This window comes from Kogia breviceps, chromosome 12 (genome assembly GCF_026419965.1).
Source record: "Kogia breviceps isolate mKogBre1 chromosome 12, mKogBre1 haplotype 1, whole genome shotgun sequence".
NCBI classification, from domain to species: domain Eukaryota; kingdom Metazoa; phylum Chordata; class Mammalia; order Artiodactyla; family Physeteridae; genus Kogia; species Kogia breviceps.
In genome coordinates, this window is record NC_081321.1 from 6814639 (window position 1) to 6835947 (window position 21309).

The 21309-nt window shown below is 43.2% G+C and overlaps 1 protein-coding gene across 1 annotated transcript; it reads left to right on the top strand.

Annotated features, from left to right (window-relative positions):
- The first annotated feature begins 7551 nt into the window (after positions 1 to 7551).
- Positions 7552 to 14776, top strand: APOBEC1 (apolipoprotein B mRNA editing enzyme catalytic subunit 1). Its single transcript, XM_059081455.2, has 5 exons — positions 7552 to 7597; positions 10449 to 10476; positions 12921 to 13318; positions 14068 to 14186; positions 14627 to 14776. The coding sequence occupies exons 1-5, from the start codon at positions 7582 to 7584 to the stop codon at positions 14774 to 14776; spliced, it is 711 nt and encodes a 236-aa protein (XP_058937438.2). The 5' UTR covers positions 7552 to 7581.
- The last annotated feature ends 6533 nt before the right edge of the window (positions 14777 to 21309 follow it).

The following is a 21309-nucleotide window of genomic DNA, read 5'->3' on the forward strand; positions in this document are numbered from 1 at the left end:
CCATACAAATCAAAAACTATGGGCAGGGACTTCCCTGGTGGCGCAGTGGTTAAGAATCCGCCTGCCAATGCAGGGGACACGGATTTGATCCCTGGTCCGGGAAGATCCCACATGCCACGGAGCAACTAAGCCCGTGCACCACAACTACTGAGCCGTGTACCACAACTACTGAAGCCCACACACCTAGAGCCCGTGCTCCGCAACAAGAGAAGCCACTGCAACGAGAAGCTCGCGTACTGCAACGAAGAGTAGCTCCCACTCACCACAACTAGAGAAAGCCCGCGTGCAGCAAATGAAGACCCAACGCAGCCAAAAATTAATTAATTTAAAAAAAAAAAAAAAAAACTATGGGCACATTATCAAAGTTCCATTTGGTCATTAATAATTAGTCCAGTCCATTATTATATCATATGAAAATGTCTCGCAGGGAGAGGCCGCTTAGGTTTGCAGGCCTCCACTGGAGATCTTGTCAGGGTCCCCAAAGCAGGAGTAATCTCAGGAAACTTGCAGCTTCACCCTTTCAGATATCTGGCATAATTGAGCTAAGAGACACTATTATCTCTTGCTCTGAGCCTTTTCCGAGGTGTTTATTAATATTGCATTTTCCTTATTATATAACCCAGGTATTCATTCCTTTACCCTCAGTGACCATTTCTCCTCTTCAGGTAGTAAATTTTATGTTATGTACTTTTTTGCCTCAATTAAAAATTAAAAAAATAAATAGGATCAATTGACTGTAGATGTATGGGTTTATTTCTGTGTAGCAGTCTTGCATATGCTTCAAAGTATAAAAAGAGAAGGGAATTCCTTGACTATCCAGTGGTTAGGACTCAGTGCTTTCAGTGCTTTCACTGCCATGGCCCGGGTTCAATCCCTGGTCAGGGAACTAAGATCCCACAAGCCACACAGCGCAGCCAAAAAAAAAAAAAAAAAAAAAAAAAGAATAGCTGAATGCTTTCCCCTGTTAAAAAAAGAAACTATAAGCCCCAAATGTAGTCATGTGTGCTAAGCCCATATCGTCAGACCAAGACTTGCGAGCTATCTAAGGTAAATGCAGTTTCAACCTTGCCCAGGAATGTAAACTTAACAGGTCAGTCTGGAATTTCCTTGTCAGAACCAGTGAAGTAATCTGCCTAATAGACACTTTTGTCCCCCAAAGGAAGGTAACCTTGCCAGAAATAGCCCTTTTTGTTTGTTTATGATTTCTTTGTCCCACCCCCTCCCTGCTTTTAAAACTCTTTCCTTTTCTGTAGCTTTGGAGCTCCTTTCTATTGACTGGCTAGATGGGATGCTGTCCAATTTGGAATCTTTTAATAAAGCCAATTAGATCTTCAAATTGATCAGGAACAAGGCAAGGATATTCACTCTTACCTTCTCTCTCTTTTTTTGGCCATGCAGGACACGGCTTGTGGGATCCTAGTTCCCCAACCAGGGATTGAACCTGAGCCCCCTGCAGTGGAAGCGCGGAGTCCTAACCACTGGGCCGCCAGGGAAGTCCCTTACCTTCTCTGTTGAACATTTTATCGGTGTCCTTAGCCATTCCGAGAAGGCAAAAAGAAGAAATAAAAAGACACACATGTTGGAAAAGAAGTAAGATTGTCTTTATTTACAGACAACATAATCCTTGGAAAAAACTAAGAAATCTACACCAAAAAAGTAGAAATAAGTGAAGTTAGCAAGTTCACAGGTTAGTTATGTAGGGGAGCAAAATTTCCCACCCTAAAATGTTTCTGGCATGTGGATTATTTCAAGCTGAAACCAATCAAGGCCCAAAAGACTCAAGAAGAAACTTTGACCTTCCCCCTTAGCTGCCTAAAGAATTTAGATTAAAGGGCCAGTTCCCAGAATAGCGCTGTCACCAGAGATCTCTGCAAAGAGTATGGGCTGAGTGTGGGGGGGAACTCAGCGGGGCCTGGAGATCAGAGTCCACTCTGGGTCCCATTGTCTCTGGGAAGCCCAGCAAATATTTGTTTACCATTGGCTTTTTCATTTCCATGTGAATTGCCTTCCTCCCCTTTGAGGTCCCAAACCACTACCCCCAACATCTTCTTTTGTCTTTAGCTGAAGATGGTATTTAAGATCAGGGCTTCAGCCATTTTGACAGGTTACTCAGTTTTCCTGGGTCTCTCCCATGTATACATGTTATCAAACTTTGTTTCATTTTCTCCTGTTATCTGTGTCATGTCAATGTAATTCTTAGAACAGCCAGAAGAACCTAAAAAAAGTAAAGGAAAATTTCTTCCCAAAAGTTACATGGTCAATATACAAATCAATTCTATGTCTATATACTATCAATGAAGGGTTAGGAAAAAAAACAAAAACGAAAAAAAAAAAACAACCCACCAATACCACTTACAATCAAATTAAAACCATGAAATATTAAGGGATAAATTTAATAAACTATACAATACACACACTGAATATCACAAAACATTGCTAAGTGAAATCAATCCTTAAATAATTGAAAGAATATAGCATGTTTGAGATTTAGAACACACAATGTCTTAATGTTTCAATTCTATTCAAGTTGATCTATAAATTCAACACAATACCAATCAAAACCGTAGCAGACATGTTTGTATGCAATGACAAACTAGAACTTATATAGCTAAAGCAATCTGGGGAAATCAGAATGTATACTACCTGATTTTGCAGGGCAGGAAGAGAGATGTAGACGTAGAGAACGGATGTGTGGACATGGGGTGGGGGTGGGGGGGTGGTTGGGGAGGGGATTGGGATGAACTGGGTTATTGGGATTGACATATGTGCACTGCCATGTGTAAAACAGATAGCTAGTGGGAACCTGCTGTGTAGCACATGTAGTGCTCCATGGTGACCTACCTAGGTGGGTGGGATGGGGGGTGTGTGTGGGAGGGAGGTCCAAGAGGGAGGGGATATATGTATACACATAGCTGATTCACTTCTTTGTATAGTAGAAAGTAACACAATATTGTAAATCAACTATACCCCAATAATAATAATATTTTATTTAACCCAACATAAAAAGACATTATTAATCTATAATAATTATAACTGGGATATAAGCATAATTATAGACATATAGATCAATGGAATGAAAGAGAGATTTCAAAAATGAATTTACACATACGTGATCAACTGATTTCAATAAACGTGCCAAGGCAGTTCAATGGGAAAAGTACAGTCTTTTCAACAAATGTTGTTACCAAAACCAGTTATCCATATGGGGAAAATGATATAGATGTCTGTTACAGGCTGAATGTTTGGGACCCCTAGATTCTTACGTTGAAGCCCTAACAGCCAGTGTGGCTATATTTGGAAATGGGAGCCTCTGAGAAAGTAATTAAACTTAAAAGAGCTCATGAGGGTGGAGCCCTGATCTGTTAGGATTATTGTCTCATCAGAAGAGAGCTCCCCGCCCCTGCAGGGTGCGCGCGCGTGCGCGCGCGCACACACACACACACACACACACACACACACACACACACACACACACGGTAAGGTCAGGTGAGTGCACAGCAAAAAGGCATTGTTTACAAGTCAGGAAGTTCTCACAAAAAACCAAATTGGTTGGAACTTTATCTTGAACTTCTAGCCTCCAGAACTCTGAGAAAGTAAATTTTTATTGTTTAAGCCCCCAGTTTGTGGAATTTGTTTATGGCAGCCCTAGCTGATTAATGTAATATCCACATGGACAAAAACCAACCGTGACTCTTACATCACACCACAAGCTCAAAAAATGGATTGCAGGACTTCTCTGGTGGCACAGTAGTTAAGAATCCACCTGCCAACACAGGGGACAAGGGTTCGATCCCTGGTCCGGGAAGATCCCACATGTTGCGGACCAACTAAGCCCAGTGCCACAACTACTGAGCCTGCGCTCTAGAGCCCGCGAGCCACAACTACTGAACCCGCATGCCACAACTGCTGAAGGCTGCACGTCTAGAGCCCATGCTCCGCAACAAGAGAAGCCACCACAATGAGAAGCCCACACACAGCAATGAAGAGTAGCCCCCGCTCGTTGCAACTAGAGAAAGCCTGTGCGCAGCAACGAAGACCCAATGCAGCCAAAATAAATAAATAAATAAATAAATGTTCCCTAAAAAAAAAAAAATGGATTGCCGACCTGCTATAAAAGCTAAAACCAAAACTATGAGTACTAGAAGAAAATATAGGAGAATATCTTCGTGTCCTTTGAGTAGGTAATGATTTTGTAGACAAGATCTAAGAAGCACTAACCATAAAAAGAAAACTGATAAATTGAACTTCATAAAAATTGAGAATATCTGTTCCTCAAAAGACACCATTAAGGAAATGAAAAGTCAAGCCAGAAACTTAGCAAAATATATATAAAGATATGACAAAGGAATGGTATCCACAATATATAAAGAATTCTTACAACTCAGTAAGGAGACAAAAATAAAATTTAAAAATGGACAAAATACTCAAACAGGCTTCAGGAAAGAAGATATATAAATAACTAACAAGCAGATGAAAAGATGCTCAACATCATTAATCATCAGGAAAATACAAATTAAAATCCACATACCCACAGGAATTACTGCAACTAGAAAGGCTGACATTACCAAGTTGGTAAGGATATCAAGCACCTGGAACAGTCATTTCCTCCTGGTCAGAATGTAAACTCTTATAACTGTCCAACATTTTCTTAAAAGTTAAATACACACTTACCTATTTGATCTAGCAATTCTACTCCCAGGTTCTTTGACCAAGAGAAGAAAAAAGAAACTCCTACACAAAGAGTTGTACACAAATGTTTGTATCATCTTTATTACCAATAGCCTCAAATTGGAAAATAACCCCAAGTTCACCAAAGGATAAATGAATAAACAAATTGTAGCATACGCATATGATGGAATTCCACTCAGCAACAGAAAGAAATGAACCACTGATACACCTAATCATGTAGATTAATTTCACAGGTTAGCTGAGCAAAAAAAGTGTCGATGAAAAATTTATCAGTCAATCTAAGAAAGAATTGCAAAATTTTATTTGAGGCAAATTCAATGATTTTAACCCAGAAGAGCATCTCAGAAAGCTCTGAGAACTTCCACCCTTTAGAAGTCAAGACACAGTCTGGGATTTCCCTGGCAGTCCCGTGGTTAACACTCCATGCTTCCACTGCGGCTGGGTGGGGGGGCATGGGTTTGGGGGGCATGGGTTCTATCCTCCCAGGTCGGGGAATTAAGATCTCACAGGCTACTCGGCACTAGAAAAAAAAAAAAGTCAAAATATGGTTTATGTAACCTTTTTGAGACAGAAGACTGTACATTAAATGAGATATTGACAGTTTACCGAATCCAGATTTAAGCACCCTTGTCGTGGATCTTGTGATCCTTTACAACATCAAGAAGGAATGTTATCTTTTAAGGAGTTGTCTCCTTGATGCTGGGAGAATGTTGCTGTTTATGGTTGAGCAGGTATTCCTGCTGATGGGGGAGGTTTGGTCGATGCATGATGTGAATTCACAATGCACAGTGGGGCAAGAGGGAAGGCCAAAGGGCAGAGAAGAAATTTTATGTGTAAATTTTTCTTATCTCGTCATAAATATGAATTTTATTTTACAAAAGCAAACATAAAGGCTTACACATTATATGATTCCATTTGTATGATATTATAGAACAGTCTAAACTAATCTTTAGTGACAGAAATATTAGTGGTTGCCTAGGACTGGGTAGGAGGAATGACTGCAAATGGACACGGGAATTTTCTGGGTGATGAGAAGCTTCAATATCTTGATTGTGGAGTGGATACAAAGGTAAATGTATGCATTAAAAAAATGCATAACAGGAACAGGACACCGATCTAAACTGAATAGTTACTTTTTTATTTTGGTGGTACGCGGGCCTCTCACTGCTGTGGCTTCTCCCATTGCGGAGCACAGGCTCTGGACACGCAGGCTCAGCGGCCATGGCTCACGGGCCCAGCCGCTCCGCAGCACGTGGGATCTTCTCGGACCGGGGCATGAACCCGTGTCCCCTGCATCAGCAGGCAGACTCTCAACCACTACGCCGCCAGGGAAGCCCGACGTGTCCTTTTCTGACTCCGACTCTGCCTCCCTTTTATAAGGGTCTTTGAGACTAGATTGAGACCAGCCAGATGATCCAGGATAATCTTCTCACCTCAAGATTCTTAACTTAATCACATCTATCACATCTGCACAGTCCATTATGCTATTGTAAGGTAACATATTTATAGGATCCAGGGATTAGAAGGTGGACACCTTTGGGGGGCCATTATTCTACCCACCACACATGCCTCACTGAAACACTTGGCTTCTGAAGGACCTTTTTTTTTAAAAAAAATAAATTGATCTGTCTATTTATTTTTGGCTTCATTGTTGGGTCTTCGTTGCTGTGCAGGCTTTCTCTAGTTGCAGCGAGCAGAGGCTACTCTTCGTTGTGGTGCGCGGGCTTCTCATTGCAGAGCACAGGCTCTAGGCACACGGGCTTCAGTAGCTGTGGTGCAGCAGTTGTGGCACACGGGCTTAGGTGCTCCGCGGCATGTGGGATCTTCCTGGACCAGGGCTCGAACCTGTGTCCCCTGCATTGGCAGGCAGATTCTTAACCACTGCGCCACCAGGGAAGTCCCTGAAGGACCTTTACTTATGATGAGGCCCTTCTGCCCCTTCTTCAAAAGTATCACCTGCCACTCCAAACAACTGCTTCATCTTGTCCAGGCTCCAGCTTGATTTCATGATTAAGGAAAGTCTTATATTTAGGAATCAGGTGTAGGGTTCGTTGAATTTGAGACTCAAAGTTCAGGGGCTCTAGATTTGAGACCCTAGAGGGAGGCTTAGGTCTTGAGAGTGACCTCAGTTCTGGGAGTGTGTGTGCTCAAACCCAGAGGAGATTGACTCAGGGTTCAGGCAACAGGAGACAATGGCAATAGGGAGTATAGTATTCATTTTCTCAAGGAAGAAAAAAAGCGGAAGTGGAGTGGGCTTAACCTTAACCTTAGCTGCAAGAAGCAAAAGAAATCACCTGAAACTTATACACTAATTGCCTGACTCAGAGACCAAAGTCCTTTTGGTTTTGCTTCTAATAGTGTCCCTCCCCTTTCCAACAGAATCTAGGGCAAAGAGCGAAATAAGGGGAAGTTAGAAATAAATGAATAATAGCTAAAGGGCAGGGCCTCACTGTCTTCACCAGGTAACAAGGAAAACATTCAAGTCACGAAAACAGGCCAGTTCTCTCTTCCCTTTCTTCTTCCTCTCTTTTTTCCAATAAGGAATGATGGGTGAGTCTTGCTTTAACTTTAAAGGGAAATGTTCCTACATTCTGAGTTATCACTCAAGAACTTTGAAATTTGAAATTTGGATGTCCTCAGTGAATTATGCTACAGAATTAATTATCTGCATCATAGGCTGTCTTGTCAACCCCCAGCAACTTCCCTCTTCATCTGCTACCTGTCTGTGCAGTCTAGATACCCAGTATCTGCCTGAGACTCAGGAATGAGTCATCCTCTGCCCAAACAGGTGGCAGTGGTCACACCTGTAGAAACAATGTTCAGGCAGGTTGCTGTCAGCAGCAGTTAGCACAATATATAGGTCCAGAGGAAAAAGTCCAGTGACAGTGCAGCATGGCTTCTGACAGAGGTAAAATGGATGGGGGCCTGAAAGCTACATATTCTTGAAAAATGCAAAAACTCTGTGTGTGTGCTTGCATATGTGTGTGTGTGTTCACGTGTGCGTGTATATGTGTCCTGCTTCTGTTCGTATCCTTGGACATTTTCCAACTTTCCTATTTATTAATATATTAATATTCTTAAACAGGATTTATTATTATTATTGTTGTTGTTATTATTAATAGCAAGTGTTCACATTCAAAAATGATTTTGATCAGATGGCACTAAAGCAATGCTTATTTCACCATAATAAAAAATTAAGTAAAAAAAAATACAACTGTTAAATAAAAGTTTAAAATAACAGCAGAAGTGATAGCACAAGGGCAAGTTAATGGATAATTTAAGATTCCGTTACTTAATGTTAGAAAAATTCGTGGGAGAGGAAAAACACTTCAGGTTGTGGAAGGTAATGATTTTCAGATGAGGTAGGATTTGAACTGGATCCTGAAAGGGCAGAATTTGAATTGGCAAAGAGGAGGAGATTCCAGGTTGATTGACACTGAGAGTTTAAGAGAATTTACAAAGATTGTGTGTGGAATATAAAGAATAAATTGGTTAAGATAAAGAAGAGTTTTTGGAAACAATCTGCAGTGAGATTAGAAAGCAAATTTGTTTGTTTTTAATAAATTTATTTATTTTTGGCTGCATTGGGTCTTCGTTGCAGTGCACAGGCTTCTCATTCTGATGCCTTCTTGACTGAAAGCAGAAAAGACAGGAAGAAAGGAGGCCAGTGAAAAGACTATTGCAAGAGTGTGGACATCACGTGATAAGACAAAATGCATGTGTCAGTCTTAGGTTTCAAGAAACAGTATTTTTTCTCCATTATATTTTCCCTCTATTAAAATTCTCTCGTGACTGGTATTTTGGGAAAAAGTGTAAAGACTTTACTTAATTGAAATATCTGGGTAATTTCCCTTGAAGGTGGTATGTTTTACCCCTCGAACCACCCCAAGTCATGTACCTAGTGTTCTTGCCTGGCACCACATGTGTAGATACTGAGAATGTATCTCAATCTCTCTTTCTGAAGTTCTCACTGCTGGTTCACCTCCTCATATAGGTATGGCCTCTGTCTCTACAAGGCCCCCGCTGAGTAGACCAGTTGGTTCAAAGGCCCCAGTTTGGGGGTGTTTTTGTTTTCGTTTTGTTTTGTTTATTTACTTATTTATTTTTGACTGCGTTGGGTCTTTGTTGCTGTGCGCGGGCTTTCTCTAGTTACAGCGATCGTGGGCTACTCTTCGTTGCGGTGCGCGGGCTTCTCATTGCCGTGGCTTCTCTTGTTGCGGAGCACGGGCTCTAGGCACGCGGGCTTCAGTAGTTGTGATGCATGGGCTTAGTTGCTCCGCGGCATGTGGGATCTTAAGATATACCATCTTAATAGAAGAAGTGGAGAGGGAGAAGAACACTAATGGTAAAACAAGTGACTTTTAGGAAAGATAGATGGGCCGTGAGGAGAATAGATGGAGACAGACTAGTTCATGACAATGTCTGAGTGGGTGTCTCAATTAATAAGAGTCAATCTCCCCTGGTTGCCCCAAAGGATGGGATTTCTGACAATTGATTTCTTTTGAGTTCTTTTGGGAGGCTCTGCCTGTAGGAAAATAAGGGATTGTGGGGTGGGGTGGGGGCGTGGAGGGGAGTTTATTTTCAAATGTCTTCAGACCAAAATAATTGTTATGCTTCAGTGATACAATCTGGACCCCTCACCACACACACACACACACACACACACACACACACACACACACACACAGACACAGACACACACACAGCCTTGGCATCTTCTGTTTTGAAGGTCTTGTGGTTCAAAAATTGCTCCTCAGAGATAAGTGTGGCTGGGAGACAGGGCAGCCACTTCACCCTCAGAGGGAAGAGTGAATTTTGTGTCTCTCTTTGACCCACCGAGAAGGGGTATCAGGTGGGAACCTTATACTCAGTGTCTCAAACTTCATGGACATCTGAGCTCATTCCAGTTTTTGATATTACAAATGAAGCTGATATGAACATTTGTGTACAGGCTTTTGTGTGAACCTAAGTTTTCCTATCTCTGAGACACGTGCCCAGCAGGGCAATTGCTGGGTTGTATGGCAGCTGCATTTTTAGATTTTTTTCTAAGAAGCTGCAAACTGTTTCCCAGAGTGGCTATGCCAATTTATATTCCCACCAGCAACATATGAGAGATCCACTCCCTCTGCATAGTATTGTTAATAATCTGTAGCTGATAGTGGTGAATTTCATTCACTTGTTCAATAAGTATCTATTTGTAACCAACATGTTTCAGGCAGTGTGATAGGGTCTGAAACAAGATATGTATAATCCATATCTCATATAATTTACACGTGTTACTATAGGCATGTAATTAGCCAATCATAATGTAACAGGATCATTGCTGTGAGGAAGGAAGTACAGGATTCTATGGGGGCACATAATTTACACCTAAGATCCTCTGAAGGGTGACTTTCCCCCTTTCTTTTTGGAGCCTTAAAGAGGATTACGTGGTTTGGTATTGGGCAAATAAATTTCAGCAGAGCCCTTAAAAGTCTTGCTTTTCTTGCTGCACTGACCTTGTCCAATCCAATTAATCCAGGAGAGATTTTTTTTGTTTTTTTGCCCACGTGGCTTGAGGAATCTTAGTTCCCCAACCAGGGATCCCTCACCCCCTGCAGTGCAAACAAGTGGGGAGTCTTAACCAGGGAAGTCCCAGGAGAAAATCTTTTAACTGCATTTTCTGATACGGTTTGTGGGTTTGAAGAATAGAGCATTTTTTCTTGGTAATTCAATTCGTATGTGGGTGTTATCTGACACGATCATCTGTTGGTCAACAGGTCCTTCAGCTGGAGATGCTACCTCAAGGTAAGAATTACACTGTCATAGTGCACATTTAACTCAACCAAGAATAGATGAATATTTAAGAGCTGGAGGACTATAGCTTTCCTTATTGTTCCTTACTTATTCCATGCTCCCAGTCTTTCTTTTGCTTTTCCTATCTCTATTGTCTATGGTTATTATTGCTTTCTATGTCTTTGCTCCTCTGGCTTTTGGTTTCTGTTGAAAAAAATTACCTTCCAGCTTTGTTCTGTTATCACCTTACTATTGTTCTTCTCTCTTTAAATCACAAGTTTTCATAGGCATTAGTGAAAAGTCCAGTGAACTCATTTGTCACTTTGATTTCATCTTCTTATTCTATACTCTATGCCCATTTTCTATTTTTAAATTTTTATTTATTTATTTATTTTTTTGCGGTACACGGGCCTCTCACTGTTGTGGCCTCTCCCGTTGCGGAGCACAGGCTCCGGACGCGCAGGCTCAGCGGCCACGGCTCACGGGCCCAGCCGCTCCGCGGCACGTGGGATCCTCCCGGACCGGGGCACGAACCCGCGTCCCCTGCATCGGCAGGCGGACTCTCAACCACTGCGCCACCGGGGAAGCCCTATGCCCATTTTCTAGACCTTTTTTTTTTTGGCCACATCACCTGCCTTGCGGGGATCTAAGTCCCCGGACCAGAGATTGAACCCAGCTCCCCAGCAGTGGAAGCACGGAGTCCTAACTACTGGACCACCAGGGAATTCCCTACACCTATTTTTTTTTTGAAGTTCCAGGAGAGCAGAGATTGGTTTTATTTTGTTCATGGCTGTATCCCCAGGTTCTAGAACACATAGCAGAGCACATACTAGATTCTCAATAAATGTTTGTGGAATGATGGACATAATAAATGAACATTTTGCACAGTTAAAAAAAAACAAAAACAAAAACAAGTAAAGGCATCTTGGGAGGCTGGGTGTTGCCTCCCTGGCACCTAGACCTATTTTTTTTAAACAGGGAGACTTGCCTCTCCCGTTGCGGAGCACAGGCTCCGGACGCGCAGGCTCAGCGGCCACGGCTCACGGGCCCAGCCGCTCCGCGGCACGTGGGATTTTCCCGGACCGGGGCACGAACCCGCGTCCCCCTCATCGGCAGGCGGACTCTCAACCGCTGCGCCACCAGGGAAGCCCAACAGGGAGACTTTTGTCAGGGAACATATTATCTCATGATGGACGGAAGGATTGATTTACATAATAAATGAAGTGATTCTTTAGGAATGAGTGGAAAATATGACGATGTAATAAACTTATGACTCAACCATATTGTAAGGAAGAGTCCTCAGCATAATTCTGAGTCACAGCTTTGACCCACAATGAGGGTGAGTATCTAAAGATGCCCTTGAGAGAAATTTGAATTTATTTCTTATGAGGAGAGAGTATGCAGAATTGAATGTGGAAGAATCCTGAGGCTAAATTAGTCTCTTATCAGAATTGGTAATAGAATCCTCTTGGCAATTTGAGGCTTCCACACCTGAAAAAAATCTAGCTAGAGTCCACAGAGGAATAATGAAGGTTAATGAGTGGGACAAGTCACCTCTAAGTGTGAGATAGAAAGATTAGAGGGAATTCCCTGGTGGTCCAGTGGTTTGGACTCGGCACTTTCACTGCCGAGGGCATGGGTTCAGTCCCTGGTTGGGGAAATAAGATCCTGCAATCCACCCAAAATAAATAAAGTGAAAGAAAAAAATAAAATAAGATTAGAATATAGTGAGAAAAGTTTAAAAGAGGAACAAGGACACACTTATACCTGAATTCAAGACCACCAAGCAATAATATAGAGAGTGGTAACCAAATAACATGAGCTGGGAAAAATCTCTTCACTATGTTTGTGAGAGAAACTTTAATAATCCAAACGGACCTCCCCAGATAACTTTGAGATACAGAATAGGAAAAAAAAAGTTTCCTGAGATGTCATGTGTTAAATATTTATTTATTTAGGCTGTGAAGGGTCTTAGTTGCGGCATGTGGGATCTTTAGTTGGGGCATGCGGGCTCTTAGTTTCAGCATGCATGCGGGATCTAGTTCCCTGACCAGGGATCGAACCCCGGCCCCCTACATTGGGAGTCTTACCTACTGGACCACCAGGGAAGTCCCTGAGATGTCATTTTTTTTTTTTTTTTTTTTTTTTTTTTTTGTGGTATGCGGGCCTCTCACTGTTGTGGCCTCTCCCGTTGCGGAGCACAGGCTCCGGACGCGCAGGCCCAGCGGCCATGGCTCACGGGCCCAGCCGCTCCGCGGCATGTGGGATCTTCCCGGACCAGGGCACGAACCCGTGTCTCCTGCATCGGCAGGCGGATTCTCAACCACTGCGCCACCAGGGAAGCCCCTGAGATGTCATATTTTAGATCTGCCTGATCCAGGAGGAGAAGATGAAATTATTTCTAGGGTCCCTCAAATGATGACATAACAACACAGGGGTGCTTTTTTATATTTCAGGAGAAGAATTGAACCCTGGGAATTTGAAGTCTCCTTTGACCCCCGAGAATTCTGTAAAGAGGCCCGTCTGCTCTATGAAATCAAGTGGGGCAAGAGCCAGGATGTCTGGCGACACTCGGGCAAAAACACCACCAAGCATGTTGAATGCAATTTTATAGAAAAAATTACTTCAGAAAGACATTTTCACCCATCCATCAGCTGCTGCATCATCTGGTTCTTGTCCTGGAGTCCCTGCTGGGAATGCTCCAAGGCTATTCGGGAATTTTTGAATCATCATCCTAGCGTGACCCTGGTTATTTACATAGCACGGCTTTTCCAGCACATGGATCCGCAAAACCGGCAAGGACTCAGAGACCTGATTCACAGCGGTGTGACTCTCAAGATTATGGGACCCCCAGGTGAAAGCAATAAACCAGGAATCTTAAGTGTTTATTGGAGACTGTGGTGGTGGTGGTATGTTTCTAGGCCAGGAGACTGATTACCCCAGACCGGAAGTCTCAGAAGTAAAAGTCCAAAATAACAGGAGAAAGGACCAGGTCTGAAATTCATAGCAAGGAGAGCATCAAAGATATGACTCCTTTCCCCACTCCTGTCACTATGGCCTCTGTGCCATCTTCAAATGAACTGCTGAGTTCCTTTAAGGGATTATGGAAGAGTCTAGCCCTTCTGCAGCAGTAAATAGGCCAGAGGGATTTTATATATGGTATTTAAAAAAAGATAAATTTATTTATTTCGGGCTGTGGTGGGTCCTCGTTGCTGTGTGCAGGCTTTCTCTAGTTGCGGCGAGCGGGCGCTACTCTTCATTGCGGTGCGCGGGCTTCTCATTGCGGTGGCTTCTCTCGTTGCGGAGCATGGGCTCTAGGCGCGCCGGCTCAGTAGTTGTGGCTCACAGGCTCTACAGCGCAGGCTCAGTAGTTGTGGTGCACGGGCTTAGTTGCTCCGCGACATGTGGGATCTTCCCGGACCAGGGCTTGAACCCGTGTCTCCTGCGTTGGTAGGCGGATTCTTAACCACGGCGCCACCAGGGAAGCCCCATAGTATTATTATTTAATAATAATAATAATTATTATTATTTTTATTTTTAAGTTGGGCTCTCTTTAACTTTCTGTTGTATGTGTTGACTGAACCAAGATTTGTGTTTCCTTAGAGTATGATTATTGCTGGAGGAATTTTGTCAACTACCCACCTGGGAAAGAAGCTCACTGGCCAAGATACCCGCCTCTGTGGATGAAGCTGTATGCACTGGAACTCCACTGCATAATTCTAGTAAGTTACTATAAGGGAAAAGGATTCTGATGCACAAAGAAGCATCCATCTTCAAACCTCTTTCCGGATTATGACACATACTCATCTCACCATCACTTTGCCATTTATACTGACATTTAGTTGTTTACCTGACAGCTTTTAAAGTGTGAGAACAAGACAATCTCTTTGCAGGAAATAAGTGGGGGAAAGGAACGGATAAACTGGTCTAAGATATATGTGGACGCCATAGTAGTTAGATTTCACCATCATCATTACCGCCGTTGTTACAGCACATATTTGTTACACCAGATTGCACGTATCCTTCTTTCCCTTATTGGTGTGTGTCATCTTGTTGAAGGAATGTAGGTGTCCCATTTGTATTCTCTTGCACGTAGTTCAGTGGTCTTTCGAATGATGTTTTGAAATGTTTGTGAAATATTATCCTAACTTCTTTATTTCAGGGTCTCCCTCCCTGTTTAAAGATTTCAAGAAGATGTCAGAATCAGCTGACCTGGTTCAGACTTATTCTTCAAAATTGCCATTACCAAATGATTCCACCCCATATCCTTTTAGGTACAGGGTTGATACAACTTCCTGTGATTTGGAGATGAATAGAATGATTTCTCGTGTATATACTGTTTCATGAACAGGAACTGATGGCCCACTAAAGAGTGAGTACCATTAGAATCGAGAAATTTTAAGTTTGCATTTCTATACACTAACAACATGTTATCTGGAAAAGAAATTTTAAAAAGAATCCCATTTATAGGGCTACCCTGGTGGCGCAGTGGTTGAGAGTCTGCCTGCCGATGCAGGGGACGCGGGTTCGTGCCCCGGTCCGGGAAGATCCCACATGCCGCGGAGCGGCTGGGCCCGTGAGCCGTGGCCGCTGAGCCTGCGCGTCCGGAGCCTGTGCTCTGCAGCAGGGGAGGCCACAGCAGTGAGAGGCCCACATACCGCAAAAAAAAAAAAAAAAAAAAAAAAAAAAGAATCCCATTTGTAGTAGCATGAAAAATGATAAAATACTTAGGAATTAATTTAACCGAGGAGGTGAACGATCTGTACACTGAAATCTACAAGAGAGATTGAAAAAGACACAAATAAATGGAAAGACATCCCGTGGTTGTGGATGGAAGAATTAATATTGTTAAAATGTCCCTACTATAGAAAGCCATCTATAAATTCAATGCAGTCTCTATCAAGATTCCAATGGCATTTTTTACAGAAATGAAAGAAAAATCCCAAATTTCATATGGAACAACGGAAGACCCTGAATAACCAAAGCAATCCTTATGCATCTGAAGGAAATGAAATCATTTTCTCAAAGAAATATCTGCACTTCTGTGTTCATTGTAGCATTATTTACAATAGCCAAGACATGAAAACAATCTAAGTATCCACCAACAGATGAAAGGATAAAGAAGATGTGGTATGGGAGATCAGCTCGGTGCTTTGTGACCACCTAGAGGGGTGGGATAGGGAGGGTGGGAGGGAGGGTGACGCAAGAGGGAAGAGATATGGGAACATATATATATGTATTACTGATTCACTTTGTTATAAAGCAGAAACTAACACACCATTGTAAAACAGTTATACTCCAAGAAAGATGTTAAAAAAAAATTAAAAAATTAAGAAAAAAGATGTGGTATATATACATATATACACACACCATGGAATATTATATAGCCATAAAAAAGAAGAAAATCCTGCCCTTTGCAACAACGTAGAAGAAACTTGAAGGCATTTTGCTATTTGAAATAAGTCAGAGACAGACAAATACTATATGATCTCACTAATATGTGGACTCTTAAAAAAACTCTGACCTCATGGAAAGAGACAAGATTAGTGCTTGCCAGGGACAGGATTGAAAGTGGTCAGAGGGTAGAAACTTTCAGTTTTGTTTTTTGGCCACACCATGCGGCTGGTGGGATCTTAGTTCTCTGACTAAGGATTAAACCAGGCCCCTGGCAGTGAGAGTGCAGAGTCCTAACCACTGGACCGCCAGGGAATTCCTGGACAAACTTTCAGTTTTAAGAGGAACACATTCTGGGGATATAAGGTACAGCGTGGTGATTATAGTTTATACTGTATTGTGCAATTGAACTTTTCTAAGAGTAGATCTTAAATGTTCTCACCACACACAAAGAGGTGTAAGTAAGTCTGTGCAGTGATGAACGTGTTAACTCACCTTATTGTAGTAATCGTTCTGTAATATATACATATATCAAATCATTACGCTGTACACCTTAACTTAGTTGGGCTTCCCTGGTGGCGCAGTGGTTAAGAATCCGCCTGCCGATGCAGGGGACACAGGTTCGATCCCTGGTCCTGGGAGATTCCACATGCTGTGGAGCAACTAAGCCCGTGAGCCACAACGACTGAAGCCCGTGCGCCTAGAGCCCGTGCTCCGCAACAAGAGAAGCCACGACGATGAGAAGCCCGCACATCGCAGCAAAGACCCAACACAGCCCAAAATAAAAACAAATAAATTAATTAATTCATAAAAAAACATGCACAATGTTATGTCTCAATTATATTCAATAATACTGGGGGGCGGGGAAGAGATTAAAACAAAAGAATATAGAAATTTTTCACAAATAACAGTATCACGGATAGTGTTATCTACTGCTGTAAAACAAATTACCCCACTACTTTGCAGGCTTAAAACAACAATAAATATTTACTATGTCAGAGTTTCTCTGGGTCGGGAATTCAGGAGTCACTTAGTGTGTTGGTGTCTCAGGATATCTCAGGAGGTTGCTGCCAAGCCGTCAGCCAGGACTGCAGTCATCTCCAGCCTTGACAGAGGCTACAGAATGTGCTTCCCAGCTGGCACACACACTTGGCTGCAAGTGGCACCCGTGGATGGTGGGAAGTCTCCGTTTTTCATCATCTGGGCCTCTGCACAGGGCTGCTTAAAAGTCCTCATGACTTTGTGGCTGGCTTCCTACAGAGCAAGCGGCCTAAGACAGACCAGGGCAGAAATTGCCATGTCTTGGAATCATACACTATTTCTTCTCCAGTGTTCTTGGGTCACACTGGCCAGCTACAATTCAATGTTGGGTGGGGGGAACCACACAAGGACTTGAATCCCAGGAGATGAGAATCATCGGAGGGCAACTTTTGGGTTTGACCTGTAGAGACATTTGCTGGGACTTCAGGACAAATAATTACACGGAGCCAATTTCTCAGAAGACGCTAAAGGGAAACGGACAAAGTAGCATCTAAATACAGAAGAGGGTTATTTCTCACTCCCGTTTCAAGGCTAATGTCATTTGGGTGGAATGTGTTCGCTCCCTGCGGTTACTTAGGGACCTCATTTTCTACCATCTCGTGACTGCACCATCTCCTATGGCCTTGGAGTCCTCTGTGAATTCTCTACTCAGCTGGCCCACAGGAGAGAGAGAGAGAGAGACAGAGGCACACAGAGAAGGAAAGCATTAAAGCAGTGTGAAAGGGTTTTTTTTAGAATCAGGGACTGGAAATGGCAAACGTCACTTCTGACCTGATTCCTCTAAGCCAAAATCAGACCAGTGACCCCACCCAGCTTTAAGGGAGGCTACAAAACACAGTCCAGCCATGTGCCCTGGAAGAAGAGGAAATGGGGTTTGGTGAACACATGACGTGTCTGTACAAGGAGGAAAGTAGGAAACAGAAACCTTATGGCCAGGGTCAGATAGGCAACACCACGGCAGAAATGAAACTAAAAGGCAGTGTGCTGGGTTTTTTTTTTTCCTTTCCTTGGCATTCAGGATATGCTGGTAACCAAAACGTGATCCCTTTTCATAATGGGCTGAGGCTGGTCAGTCATTTGCCTGGCTTGCCTTCCTGGGTTGGCATGGGGATAAGGCAGTCTTCTCTGGGGGGCATAAGTAGGGGCTGGCACCTTATTAGATGTCTGTTTGAAGACTGTCTATGCATATTTAAAAACTGCTGTGATGGGAATTCCCTGGTGGTCCAGTGGTTAGGACGCCATGGACTCTGCTTTTTTCTGCTGGGGGCCTTGCTGCAAGGCCAGAAAAAAGGACTAAAAAAAACTTTTGTGGAAGATACCATTTACTCGTTCTTATAAAAAACGGATATTAGGGGGCTTCCCTGGTGGCGCAGTGGTTGAGAATCCGCCTGCCGATGCAGGGGACACGGGTTCGTGCCCCGGTACGGGAAGATCCCACGTGCCGCGGAGCGGCTGGGCCCGTGAGCCATGGCCACTGAGCCTGCGCGTCCGGAGCCTGTGCTCTGCAACGGGAGAGGCCACAACAGTGAGAGGCCCGCGTACCACACACACACACACACAAAAAACGGATATTAGGGAAAAAACCATTCAAAGACAGGATGCAGTTTCTCACATGTATTTTCTTTTATTATACAGGAAGAATAGTGCAATAGTACCTTTTTTTTTTTTTTTTGCCATGTGGCATATGAAGTCTTTGTTCCCTGACCAGTGTTGTTCCCCTACCCGCGCCCCCTGCATTGGAAGCACGGAGTCTTAACCACTGGACCACCAGGGAAGTCCCACAAACCACTGATTTTTTTTTTTTTTTTATACATCTTTATTGGAGTATAATTGCTTTACAATGGTGTGTTAGTTTCTGCTGTATAACAGAGTGAATCAGCTATACGTATACATATGTCCCCATATCCCCTCCCTCTGGCGTCTCCCTCCCACCCTCCCTATTCCCCCCACTCTAGGTGGTCACGGAGCACCGAGCTGATCTCCCTGTGCTCTGTGAAGACTCATTTGTTTTAGTTCTCAGGAGGCTGAGAGCCAAGTTTCATATACTACATCTGTTGCTTTGTCTCATATCGAACGTATTCCTCCAAGCTCAGCACCCCAAATCCCTTACCTTTTGTCATTTTATTCTTTAAAAGTTTTTACTAATTTGACTATTAAATTTATGATTTGGGAAGTTGGTAGGGATAAGTCATAAAAATGTGAATGATAAACAACATAAGAACTACATGATAAAATTATGGGACAATATAGGAAGGACCTAAAATTTGAACTAAATAGATAACATTAAATAATTATATGCCTATGATCACTATATTTCTAGAAGAAAGATAAATCTGGTTTGACCCTTGACTAATCTCTGGGGTAGATATAAATTTTCTCAATATTGAAACTTCTCTCTTGCCAAAATACTTCTGATGCTTTTACTTTCTGTTCTTCTAAGCCTTCTCACATCCACAACTCTCAGCAAAATGATCCCTGTTCTTCTCCATCATCTCCCAGTTCTGCTTCATACTGAATCCACTTAATTTTCCTCATCCGCCTTTATATCAACAGTGCCTAGGTTAGTGGCCAATAGAGGACCTGTCATCTATAGCAGTCAATTATCAAAAAAATAAATTATTTGTAGCTATTAAAGGTAACATGATAGAGTACAAAGAACACTGTCTGCATGTCAGAAAACCCCAAAATGTTCATAGCACTGTCATTTAAACGGTGTAAACTTGAATGAGTATATTAACTTCTCTAAGCCTTAAATTTACACATCTAGGGCTTCCCTGTGGTGCAGCGGTTAAGAATCTGCCTGCCAATGCAAGGGACACTGGTTCGAGCCCTGGTCCGGGAAGGTCCCACATGCCGCGGAGCAACTAAGCCCGTGCGTCACAATTACTGAGCCTGTGCTCTAGAGCCTGTGAGCCACAACTACTGAGCCCGCGTGCCACAGCTACCGAAGCCTGCGCGCCTGGAGCCCATGCTCCGTAACGAGAGAAGCCACCACAGTGAGAAGTGCGCGCACTGCAAGGAAGAGTAGACCCCGCTCGCCGCAACCAGAGAAAAGCCCGTGCGCAGCAACAAAGACCCAAAGCAGCCAAAAATAAATAAATAAAAATAAATTTTTAAAAAATGTACACATCTATAAAATCTGGATGATTATGGCTTAAGGAAAAGGAAGATTGAAGCCAGAAACTTCTATTACTCTCTTTTGAATTAGTTATCTATTGGTGTATAACAAATCACCCCAAAACCTAGTGGCTTACTCAAGACACATTTATTATCTCACAGTTTCTGCATCAGGAATTTGGGAGTGACTTAGCAGAGTGGTTCTTTAATATTTATTTATTTATTTGGTTGCACCGGCTCTTAGTTGTGGCAGGCAGGCTCCTTAGTTGCGGCTCGCCACCTCCTTAGTTGCGGCTCGCCGCCTCCTTAGTTGTTGCATGCATATGGGATCTAGTTCCCTGACCAGGGATCGAGGGATCGAACCCCGTGCCCCCTGCATTGGGAGTGGGGAGTCTTAACCACTGTGCCACCAGGGAAGTCCCTGCCTTCCACTCTTGAGGTGGGAAATCCCCCAAATATAGACAGAGTGGCCAAAAGCATGGCACATGTTACCCACAGGTAATCTTTAGATAAGTCAGAGGGACAAGGATGGCTCTTCCAGGTGAAAGGGTCTCAAAAGAGAAAGTATGGTGAAATGATAAAGAGTGCAGATTCCAGATGCAAATGGTCTGGGTTGGAATTCTTTTTTTTTTTTTTTTAATTATTTATTTTTGGCTGTGTTGGGTCTTTGTTGCTGCACGCGGGCTTTCTCTAGTTGCTGTAAGCAGGGGCTACTCCTTGTAGGTGAACAGCCTTCTCATTGCAGTGGCTTCTCTTGTTGCAGAGCATGGGCTCTAGGCGTGCGGGCTTCAGTAGTTGTGGCACGTGGGTTCAGTAGTTGTGGCTTGTGGGCTCTAGAGCATAGGGTCAGTAGTTGTGGCACACGAGCTTAGTTGCTCCGTGGCATGTGGGATCTTCCTGGAACAGGGCTTGAACCCGTGTCTCCTGCATTGGCAGGCACATTCTTAACCACTGTGCCACCAGGGAAGCCTTTTTTAAAAAATTTTTAAATTATTTTTATTTTTTTGGCTGCGTTGAGTCTTCGTTGCTGTGTGTGGGCTTTCTCTAGTTGCAGCGAGCGGGAGCTGCTCTTTGCTGCAGTGCATGGGCTTCTCATTGCGGTGGCTTCTCATATCACAGAGTACAGTCTCTAGGCGCCTGGGCTTCAGTAGTTGCAGCACGTGGGCTTCAGTAGTTATGGCGTGTGGGCTCTAGAGCGCAGGCTCCGTAGTTGTGGCACACGGGTTTAGTTGTTCCGCGGCACGTAGGATCTTCTCAGACCAGGGCTCGAACCTGTGTCCCCTGCATTGGCAG

What these genes read in the sequence shown, in the direction of transcription:
- APOBEC1 (XM_059081455.2), top strand. An exon ending in GCTGGAGATGCTACCTCAAG is followed by an intron (nt 10,477 to 12,920) that starts GTAAGAATTACA and finishes TTTATATTTCAG; the next exon opens with GAGAAGAATTGAACCCTGGG. An exon ending in CAAGATTATGGGACCCCCAG is followed by an intron (nt 13,319 to 14,067) that starts GTGAAAGCAATA and finishes GTGTTTCCTTAG; the next exon opens with AGTATGATTATTGCTGGAGG.